An 11,702-nucleotide genomic window follows, 5' to 3' on the forward strand; every position below is an offset into this window, starting at 1 on the left:
TTCCCTGACGTCTGGAATTTGTTTTTAGGGTACTCTTCTGAGCTCACTGTGAGACTGAGCACAGTAACGTGAGCGAGGAGGGTAAGACATATCCTCTAATGGCCTTCTCCTTGGTGGGGCCAGTTGTCCAAATACAACAGTAGCCTGATATCTTTGGCCATTAGAGGAGACAGGGCCATTTGCATACATTAAAAAAAAAAAGACACCCAGTAAAAGAGAGATCCTGAAGAGTAGAAGCATTAACTGGCAGTTTGGAAGGGGTTAAATTGAACATTATCTACAGAGGCCTAATTTTGTGATCTCTCACTTTTGTGGGATTTAATGACCATGTTTGTGACAGATGAACCAGCAGGACACTGCATTCTGACAATGCGCATGAAATAAGCCTGTGCTCCCAGAACCAGCTGACATCATGATTCCACATTCACGACACTTTAATTGCACATAAGAGGCATCCATTCATCTGAGCACTGTGGAAAAGTGGAAAATGTAGAAAAGTTCAAGGGAGTGAATAGTTTAACGCTATAATATCTCAAATGCCAAACTAGCACAAACAGTCATTTTATGGCAGAAAACAGCACAACAGAAATTTGTATATGGGGGTTTAAAGCAAAGTCCATTTATTCACCACTTAATATTAGATGTCAATTTGTCAATGTATGAATTGAAGTGAGTTAGGTAACTGATTAGTTATGTTAGCCAATAGGCCTAGCTACATAAACAACCTAGATCAAATAATCATCAAATAATTGTAGCCTGTTTAATGTGTTAATGCAAAGTTACTTCATATTTGATGAACTTTCCAGGCTTCCGCTTGTAAAGGCAGGTCAAGAATTGTCATTAGGAATAGCAATTCCAGAGTGTAATAAATTCTCTGACTCCAAAATTTCAAACCTTTCCTCTAAACAGCTGACTGAGGATCTGAAAATGAATCGAAATGAAGCCTACAAAGCAACTGTAGAAGGTAAAATCTGAAAGACCAAGAACACTCTCAGACTGAACTGTATGTACGCTGGATAGAAAGGCAAAGCAAACCTGATCTGCATGGAAGAGTCATCAGAAGGAAACCTTACCTGCGACCTCATTACAAAAGTGATGTACGTAATGTTTCTGACGTACGCAAAACAATAGCTAGATAACCCAAAGGCATTTTGGAAATAAGTGCTGTGGACTGATGAAGTAAAAATGGAACTCTTTGGCCACAATCACTAAAGATATGTTTGGGGAAAAATGAGACAACATTTGATGAAAAGAACACCTTTCCAACTATTAAGCATGCGGGTGGATCTGGCATGCTTTGGGGTTGTGTGGCAGCCAGTGGCACAGGAAACATTGCTCAGGTAGATAGAAGTATGGATTCCAGTAAATATCAGCAAATCCTGGAAGCAAATGTTACACAGTCAGTCAAAAAACTGAAGCTATAGGAAAATGATTAAAACATTCCTCAAAATCCACCATGAACTACTTTAATAAACAGAAGCTGAAGCATTTGGAATGGCCATCACAACCCCCTTAAACATGCTGAGCATGCAAGATGGCCCAAAAATACCTCAGAACTAGAAGCATTCTGCACAGAAAAGTGGGTGAAAACTCTTTAAACAAGAATAGATAGACTCCTAGCTGGCTACAGGAAGTATTTGCTAGCTGTGATATCTGCCAAAGGGGGTGTTATAAGTACTGACTTAGTATAGAGTACAAACTTGTGTTTACTTCTTTTCATTTCAGAAATCAACATTCAGGAGAAACTCTCTTTCATAGTGGCAATAAACAATGGACCATCACACTGGCTGGACAGAGCAAAGCCAATGTCAGTGTCTTCCTTGATCAGTGATGATGAAGGTGAAGGACCAAAGATGAATGAACTAATGAAAAAACATGCAGATTACATACTCCATGTTTCCAACAGTGTTGCTCCCCGTTTACAAACGTTTGGAAACACTTGATGGACACTTGAAGTAGTCTTGTGAAACCTACAGGCAAATTTCCAAAGCTGAAGTCTGGGGTCTTATTGTTAATTGTTAATTATTATTTTCTTATAAAGGCGATGAACCCATCTGTAGTCAGATAAACAAAAAGGCTGGCAGGTGGCAAAAGTGCTGTTCCTTATGATCACTTTTATGCTGGTCCACGTGTTGCTCAGTCTTTGTGTAGTGTTTGATGGAGGTGAAGGTAGAGTGGCTTCTTCGTAAGGAGATTGAGTTTCTTCCTCTTGAAATCAGTTGGCTTCTTGTACCTAAGATCACGAAAACACACAGGTTAGACTGTCCCGTATGCTAGACTGTGCCTTGCTTATCAGCTATACAAGCATTGCCACACCATGCCATTAAGATTATCACAAGGACAAACTTTAAGACGGGAAGATTAGAAAGTTAAAAATACATGTGAAAAAATTACAACGTTAACATTCAATCCTAGCCGTCACTTTTATATGTGAATAGTACAAACCCACCATCGCTGTCTGATTATTTTATTACTCACAGTTCGATCACAATGGGACCAGGTTTGATTTCATCCATCTCCATGAAGGCGAAACACTTGGTACTGGTGAACTTCTTCTTGGGCTTGTAGTGTTTGAATTCAAAGAAAATTGCAGCACCTATAAAAACAGTAAAACTCTTCTATCACAGTGACCCAAAAGGAAGAAGATCTTTACACTGATTTTTAAAAATCTTCTTAAATCATTAAACAGATGACTGACACCAGATTGGTTTTTTTTTCCAGCCTAGAAGAGGTATTTTCATTTACTGAGTGAGTGACTGAATAACACCTACTAATAAACTAGAGAAGAATCTGGCTGATTGTGAGGCTGATCATTAGCTCCTGACAATCATAACAGGTGTCCTGATTTTATGCGGCCTAAATTTATCTTCTCAGACTCCTGTGTGTAAAATCCAATCTTAACCCCTCTGATCTACTCACAGCCCAGTCATGGTCCGGTTAAATATGAATTTAATTTTATTTATATCACACGATTAACAGCAGACATTGTGCTAAAGCAGCTTTACAGCAATCTGGATGTAGATTTAGATCTAAAGTGATCAAGACAGAGGCGACAGTGGCAAGGAAAAACTCCCTGAGATGACATGCGGAAGAAGATCCCATCCTCTTCTGAGTGGATAGTGTGATTATTAAGCCATTACAGAAATGCAAATGAAAGTTATGTTATGAATTCCAACCCAGAATCACCGACCTCTCTGAGCTTTCGATCGGTGATTTACTGATGAGATTGATTTCACAAATCAGTGTCTGACTGGCAGACTGTAGGACGGCAGATCTAGTCCTGTTATCCGTAGTTATTATGATTTATATAAAACACTGAAAATGTTTGAACTGCTACGTATCTTTGGACAAAGAAATTTTACTAAAGCGGTTTTTGAAGAAATATGTCCAAAGGCTTATTTCTAGGATTTGAATGAACAATGGCGTAACAAAATCAAAGATGAGGAAAAAAAACAACAAAAAAAAAAACACACAGAGCAAAAACATAATTATTTTGACCTTTTGGTAGTTTCTCAAGATGTTTCTGGATTTCCACATCTACATCGAAATGAATGTAGGTATCTTCTTTACGTGTTGACACTGGAGTGTCCTGAACAGGGTTTAAATCAACACCATCCAAGTCTGTAGTAGAGAAAAGCATAATCTTATATTATACAAGGTAAGCACTCTTCTATTTTTATTTTTATACTGTTATGAGGCAAACATTATTAAAATGTATCTCACAGCTGAAAGAATTCAATTCATATAAACACAAAAATTAATAATAATAATTAAGAAAATTACAGTTATACCTCTGACACTAATAGTCATGTAAGGTTCAATGCATTGTCCTGCATCTTTTAAACCAATCTTCTCGATTTTCAGAGTAAGCAGCGTCATTCCCGGCTCCGAGGGAAGCCGTGGTAATAAAGTTCCTGTTGGGAAAAAAAAAAAAGCCCACAACTCTCAGACCAGGTGAGATTTTTTTTCTAATCTCCACCTGAAGCTCTTGATCTGCATCTGCGTGATTTGATGCATTGTGCTACTGCCACATGATTGGCTGATTAGATAACTGCATAAATGTACAGGTGTTCCTATTAAAGTGGATGGTGAGTGTATATTTCTCTGAATACTTTTTTTCCCTTATTCATTTTTTTACACGTATCTTTGTTTGTGCTTATGAATACACACTTTTTTGTTCATATTCATAAGTACAAAGTTAAAAGACATTATGTGAGTAAATTTGAAGTGGATATACGTATGCACTGGAGGTACATTAAATAACAACAAGAGAGTCTAAATTCTTATTTCTTCTCACTGTGTAAACATGCATTTCCACTCTAATGTTTATTATCCTGATTAAATAAGTTCAACGTGTGTGAAGCCGCTTCCCACTCATTAGGTTTTACGTTGAGCATTTATTAAATTATAATGCTTCGATGAGCTTTTGACTTCTTTTCACCGCTCCTGTGTGTGTATATATATTTTTCATACATATATATTATAGTACTGTTCAAAAGTTTTTTTAGTACAAACTTTGTTATAGATGTTTATTTTCTGACTTCTACATTATTGATTCAGTACAAAAACATTTTCGATTCCAAACATTAGTTTTCCAGCACAAAATGAAACGTTACAGAAAAATGTTTGTATGTCAGTAAAGAAAGCAGCAGATTCCATAAGAGACACTTTTCAGATAAAAACATAATGAAGGCTGCTGGGTTTCGCTGCAGAAATAAGAAGCGAGTCGACAGTCAAAGTCTCCAGAAGAACTGTGGCTGCTTCTGCAAGATGCTCAGTAACACTTCCAGCTCATTTCCTTATAAACCTGCACACACTGCACCTCAGATACTGCTTTATTCTTTATAAAGCAAAGAGTCGTCACATTAAATACTGACTCTGTTTCATTTATTACTGTTTACTGCTCTTTATAGGATTTTTTTTAATGTAGAAACATTTAATTTCATTATTTTTGAAGGCGTCTTTACTCTACAGCATTTCTTTGCACGTGCCTAAGACTTTTGCACAGTACTGTATATGTGTGTGTGTGTGTGTGTGTGTGTGTGGAAGGGTATGTTTACTTATGATTGTCTCATCTAATAACCAATACATTATCACCATAGAGGGAAATGGCTTCAACTGGTTGAGTATTGAACCATCGCTTAGTTACGTATGGAAAGCGGTACCTGGCACCCTGGTGGGGAAGGACTGTATTAAACCTGTCCCCGTCGCCGTGTCCAGCTCCTCTTCCACATCTAGGTTCTCTTCCTCTCCTGGTGCAAAGATTTTCCTAAGGGCAATATTTTGAATTAATACTGTTTTCACGCTCTCTACCCCACAGCGTAAGAATAACTGCAGAAAAGAATGCAGCACGTCTTATATTTACCTCAAAGGCACTGGTTGGACATCAAAAGGGAAATCTTTGTTGTAAGTGAGAATATTTTTGATGACTGTTCAAAAAAAAAAAACATGAAAACACAGTGAAAAACCCAGAAGTAACCACATGCCAGTCTTTGCGTATTTTATAAACAGCTTTTTGCGCCGTGTCCGTTGTGCAAAATTCAACCGATTGAACCTACTCCTCTGAGTTATCAGTCATTCTGCTGAGGAGGAAACGGAAGCTAAGGAACTCCTGACTCTGGGTGTTAACGGTTTGTTCGTGTGTCTGTCAGAGAGAGTGTGAGCTGGACTAGCGCTTAGAGTAAAGCCTGGTTCATAAAACAGCTTGGGATGCCATGTCTGAGTTTAGCATCACAGTGTGCATGATCTCACAGAAAAGACAGAACATGGAGACATTTTAATCGATCATAATATAAAAACCATCATAACAAACACTCTGTGAAACTACTAAACATTTTATAGGTCAACATGGAAACGTGTCGTGTTTTGGCTCTGACCTGCCCTCTAATGCTTCTAATCATCCAGATGTATAAAGCCACGCAGGCTGGCAGCTTTTTTTAGAAACGCCAAACGTGTTGGTCAACCTTGTAAGGTAGTGTTCCCACCTGTCCCGGGTTTCCCAGGACTATCAGTCCCGGAAAATATCTCATTTCCCAATATCTCATTTTCCCATTTGTTATACGCCTAATCTTAAATCATTATTCTCTTTAGTTGCTAAGTTATCAACCTCTACATAACGTTCATTCATTAGTCACTTTGTCTAGGTGCTAACAACGTCAACTTTAAAGAATACACGCGTGCTTATAAAACAATATAAAACGTTGGAATGGGAGGTGCGTCGGAGGAAGAGGATGGTGGGAGTACTAGGCCTGTCAAAGAGAAGTGCAAACGTTTTATTTCAATTAATAATGACTGGTGAAAATATGAAAAATATATCAACTGGCTTAAGCCAAAGGTGGGAGACATGCAATCGGCTACGTGTAGCATCTGCCTAGTAAACACTGTGGTGAAGCAGGAGGGAAGGAAGAACTGCTTTGGACGCGCATGCTGCTGCAACTAAAAAGCACCAAAGCCTTCTTCAGTCTAAATGCAAAATGAAGGCAATTTCCACATTTAGCTGAGGAGGATAAAATTGCTGTAGCCGAATTGACCACAGCTACTAAAGTAAGCACATTTTTGTTTTAATAAAAACACATAAAGAGACTATAGCTCTACGTAAGCCCCTAATTCTCAAAAAATTTGCGTCTCTAATGGACAATCAGTCTATTTGTCAGTCAGTCAGTCAGCTGTGTAAAGTTTTTTCTTAAGTCAAAGGTGACAACTGTACTTGTAAGCCAATGCAATAATTTGTGTTAATTGTTCTCTATCCTTCTTCACTGGTCGGTTCCTGATCACAGGCTTGCTGTTCACTTGATCCGAAGGTCTGTTTCTGAGCTCAACAATTACATAAAAATGTTTAAAATCCCCACCAGATCGTCTCCACCTGATCCACCTGATCGAGTGTAAAACCTACAATAACGACTCTACCATGTCAGTGTTCTTGATATGATGTATAAATTTTGTATACATACTGGGCTCCAGTTTCTTCAGATCCTGTAAGGTAAATTCCTCTTGGCACTGTGTGCTCTAACAAAATAAAAAGGAGAAAGATGCTGAAATGGTTGTGGAGGTTTGAGGTGCATCAGCACTATGCATAAAAGTCATGTGGTCAACAATTTTTTTTAATTACGCTAGTCTATGATAACTCGTTTTTTTGTTAGTTTTCTACACACAACTTTGCTGTATTAGTCGTAACCCATTTTCACAGAGGTATGTTGAGGCATCAGAATAATTTATTTAATGTCACAGAAGGTTTTCTTCACTGCAAGCCATAACTGATCTGCTAATCGCAATTCAATGTTTTTTTTTTTTTTTTTTTTTTTGGAACTGACAAATCTACAGGTCAGGGTTTTGACTAATTAAACTAAAGATTGAGTCGAATTCTTTTCAAGGTCTAGCTAAAAGACAAGGTGAGAGAAATTCTTTTTTTATTTTACTTAGTACATGAAACTATAACAGTCATCTTTACGTGCATAACAAAGTTCTGAGCTTTGAGCAAACCTGATAGTACAACAGTGAACAGTGCATCAGTTAATCAATAGTGTTATTACTGTTTAGTGCAGAGTGCGATGTGAGTTTACTCTCAACTATGAGTTGAACATGTGCACAGATAAAGCGCTGCAGCACAACCCGTGTTCCCAAACGATCCAGTGCTGATCGCTTATAAAAGCGTTTTTTACCCCAGAGAGCTTAAATTATCACCAACCTGTAGTGACGCACTTCGCATTTCAAGACATGCTGCAATTTTTCCCAGGGTTTTCTAGTAAAGAAAAAGTGTTTGATTAGATTAACTATAAATATACTGTATATTAAATATGACTAAATGCATTATTATGTTACTGTGCACATTACACCTTTTTATTTTATTCCTGTGTGAGAGAAATAAATACCTTTTGTTCCTCTGTGAAATCCTGAGAACTTGAAGACTGGACCTCCTTCTGCAGCTGCCGCGCAAGTCTGTCATTAAAAATAATAAATAAATTAGCATTTCCTGCAAATGTTAATGCGCAGTTACTTTATAACTGATAAACTTTTTTTTTCAATCAGAATTATGGCAACCACCTGGAATACCATAGCAACAGCCTAGCAATGCCCTTGCGACCACCTGGAATACCACAGCAACCACATAGCGATGCCTTAGCAACCATCTGGAATACCACAGCAACCCCATATCAACCCCACAGCAACCACCTGGAATACCATAGTAACCAACTGGCAACATCATTGCAACCACCTGGAATACCATAGCAACAGCCTAGCAACGGCCTTGCAACCATCTGGAATACCACAGCACCCACATAGAGATGCCTTAGCAACCATCTGGAATACCATAGTAACCAACTGGCAACATCCTAGCAACCACCTGGAATACCACAGCAACAGCCTAACAATGTCCTAGCAGCCTCTTGGAATACCATGGCAACCACTTAGCACCCCAGCAACCCCTTGGAACACCTGAGTGAAGCACAGTCGTGAGTCAGCAGTGTGAACAGCAGTGGACTGAGCACAGCTCTGGGGTGCGTCGGTGTTCAGTGTGGTGGTGCTGGAGGTGGTGCAGGAGGTGGTGCAGGAGGTGGTGCTGGAGGAGGTGGTGCTGGAGGTGGTGTTGGAGGTGATGTCACCGATCCGCAGGGACGGGAGTCTCCCAGTCAGAAACTCCAGAATCCAGTTACAGAGGAAGGCGATCAAACCCAGCAGCCTCAGCTTTTCTCTCAGTTGCTGTGGGATGATAGAACTGAGCTCTGAACTGAAGTCTGTGAACAACATCCTCACATAATTGTGTTTTTTGTCCAGGTGAGTCAGAGACAGGTGAATATGGCAGCAGACATGGCGGTTTCTTTTGGCCCAGGGATGATGGTGGTCATCTTGAAGCACACAGGGACAACTGCTTGGCTCAGAGAGACGCTGAAGATTTAGAAGAAGAAGAAGCCTTTATTTGTCACACATACATTACAGCACAGTGAAATCCTTTTCTTCGCATATTCCAGCTTGTTAGTAATCTGGGTCAGAGCTCGGGGTCAGAGTCAGATACAGCGACCATGGAGCAGAGAGGGTTAAGGGCCGTGCTCAAGGTCCCAACAGTGGCAGCTTGAACCCACAACCTTCTGATCAGGAACCCATAGCCGAGGTGTCTTAGGTGTCCTGCAGATGGCTTAGGACAACTTCAAGCTGAACAGCACATGTAGAATACCACAGAAAGCACCTAGCAACACCCTTGCATCCACCTTGGACAACATAGTAACCACCTAGCAATACCCTAGGAACCATCTGGAATACCACAGCAACCACTTAGCAACACCTAGCAACCACTGGTGTTACCATAGCTAACACCTAGAAACGCCCTAGCAGGGGTACACATACTTTTGGCAATACGGTGTATTTAAGACAGAACAGAAACAGAAACAAATAAAGATATATTTGGAGCGATGCCGAGTACCTCCGTGCACACAGTGACCCCAGGAGACCACCGGAAATAAACCTACAGTGCGTCACAACCTTTTCATCCCATACAAAGGTGTATAGCAGACATTTCACACCAGATCAGCTAGCTGTGTACAGGTCAGGGGTCAAACTCGTGTAAAGGTCAGGGGTCAAACTCGGATACGGGCCACTGTACATTGTACACTGTAGACTAATGTCAAGTGGGTTGGACAAAAAACACACAAACACACAAACCGTTTAGTAGAACAACAACACTGACTCCTCCTGAATGTGGGAATTTATTTGCGTTTGTCTGAAAGGTACGGTCTTAACACACACAGATTAAACACGATCACTGTAGTCTGTAAAATTATTACAAATAAAAACCATAAAAGCTGCAGTTGCGTAAGTATTGACCCCGTTAATGTGTAAGATTTAAACTAGTTCTAGAAAGAGACACGATTACAGCGTCACATTGTCAGTGAAATAAAGTTATTGTGCTAGAAGTCAAACAGAGACTAGCGCTTTTTCCCCACAACAAGACGACTTTAATTAACAGGTTCTGGAGTAATCTGGTGGCCAGATGTGAACATTTACTGGCCGTATGGTTTTTTTGACGCTCCAGGTGTTGGCTAACATCAGATATTCTGATTATTGAATCAGCTGTTTGTTTATATTACTAGGTATTTTTAACGCTCGCAGTTGTTCCTGTATGACGGGGTCCCTGGAGGACTAGTGGTTAGGCCACGCTGCTGTCTGCTTCGATTCCCAGCCACCGGGACAGCGCACCAGGTCCAAAGCCTGGATTAAATTAAGAAAGGTTGCATCAGGATGGGCATCTGGTGTAAAAACTGTGCCAAATCAAACACGCAGACCAACAATCTGCTGTGGCGACAACTAACAGGAGCAGAAGAAGAAGTCGTGCGTGTATGACGAACCATACAGTCCGAAGTGTGCCAAAAAAAAAAAGGTTTTCCAGGTGTTCTTGTATATCTAATCCCAGACTGTAAAATACTACCAGTGAGTGTAGTGAAGGAACCGGAAGCGCAGGAGCCGTAAGTACAGAAGAATGCGGAAGTGTTTGTGCAACAAGCCCATTACTATCCACAATACAGTGTTAATTTAGAGCGCGGATGAGGAGCTTTCTCGGGCCGGATCTCTGCGTGCTTTCGAGGAAACAGACTCAGAAGTGAACTCATCCTCCTCTCCTCCTCCTCCTCCTCCTCCTCCTCCTGCTCTCCTGGGTGATGGGATGGTGGGATGAGGATTTAAATGCTGTCTGTAGAACAGAAAGAAAGCAGAGCATTACTCATGCCGACCTGCTGAAGGTAACTTACATCTGGTACTCATCCGCTGCCTCCACCAGCTGCCCCCACGAGTCAAAGTCCGTGCCCTTTTTCAAGCTCGCATGCCACTTCTGGACGCTCTTGGTGACATCTGACATCTTCTCCAGCTGCAGGAGCCTGGTTTCAGATGGACCATCGCGGGTCAGAGGCTGCAGCTCAGCGCGCGCTGGGGCTCAACATCCGGCCGCGGGCTCGTGCGCCTGAGCCGGTGATCGCGCTGCACTCGGACCAAGCCCTTGTGCGCGTGCAACCGAACCTAACCCGAGTGCTGCATTCGGCTTTCTTCGGAATTCCTCGGAATTCAGCGTCCTTGCAGCCAAGAATATTAAGTTTCAGCGAATTTATTTCACTCTGGTTTCTTCACACGCGTCCCGTTTACCACGTGACCTACTGTGTTAACAGCGTCATTTTCCAAACATTGTCTTTGACGCTCTTAACGGAGCTGAAGCCTGAAATGGCTTTCCATTTTAAAATAAAAGTCCCTCATGTTTATTATCTGTTTGCTTTATATAAATAATTTAAATTTAATTATTTTTTAGTTAATAGTTGTTGAATACAAAATATGATTAACAACCACATAAAACAAATGGCATAAATAGTCAATTTACAACTAGAAACTGACATGGAAGTCTTAACACAATACTCAAGCAAGATGCAAAAAGTCCTTAATGCTTATTTAAAAAAGAAAGAAAGAAAGAAAGTAAAAAAAGAGAAACACTATTAAATTTAATGCAGAAGTATAAAGCCTGTCTCTTCATCCTCAAATATTATGGATCTTAAATTTGCATTTGGGAAAAAGGAAGATAATCCTTCATCTTTTTTTCTTTTTTTTTTCTTTTTCTTTTTTCAGATCATGTTGTTATTATGTTAAACAATGTATTTTTTTTTAACTTAATCTTTACTTGTTAGTTGTCAGCCATCTGTTTCAATCTAATGTAACATTTATTTAATATATTA

At 40.1% G+C, this 11,702-nt stretch overlaps 1 protein-coding gene across 1 annotated transcript; it reads right to left on the reverse strand.

Annotated features, from left to right (window-relative positions):
- Positions 1-1,450: 1,450 nt before the first annotated feature.
- aida (axin interactor, dorsalization associated) lies at positions 1,451-11,186 on the reverse strand. The gene is made up of 10 exons (XM_026918313.3): positions 10,737-11,186; positions 7,869-7,935; positions 7,685-7,738; positions 6,951-7,005; positions 5,366-5,429; positions 5,166-5,269; positions 3,792-3,914; positions 3,499-3,621; positions 2,479-2,596; positions 1,451-2,233 (listed from the first exon to the last, which is right to left on the reverse strand). The coding sequence occupies exons 1-10, from the start codon at positions 10,841-10,843 to the stop codon at positions 2,137-2,139; spliced, it is 912 nt and encodes a 303-aa protein (XP_026774114.3). The 5' UTR covers positions 10,844-11,186; the 3' UTR covers positions 1,451-2,136.
- Positions 11,187-11,702: the final 516 nt, after the last annotated feature.

Source organism: Pangasianodon hypophthalmus, chromosome 30 (assembly GCF_027358585.1).
Source record: "Pangasianodon hypophthalmus isolate fPanHyp1 chromosome 30, fPanHyp1.pri, whole genome shotgun sequence".
In the NCBI taxonomy this organism is placed as follows: domain Eukaryota; kingdom Metazoa; phylum Chordata; class Actinopteri; order Siluriformes; family Pangasiidae; genus Pangasianodon; species Pangasianodon hypophthalmus.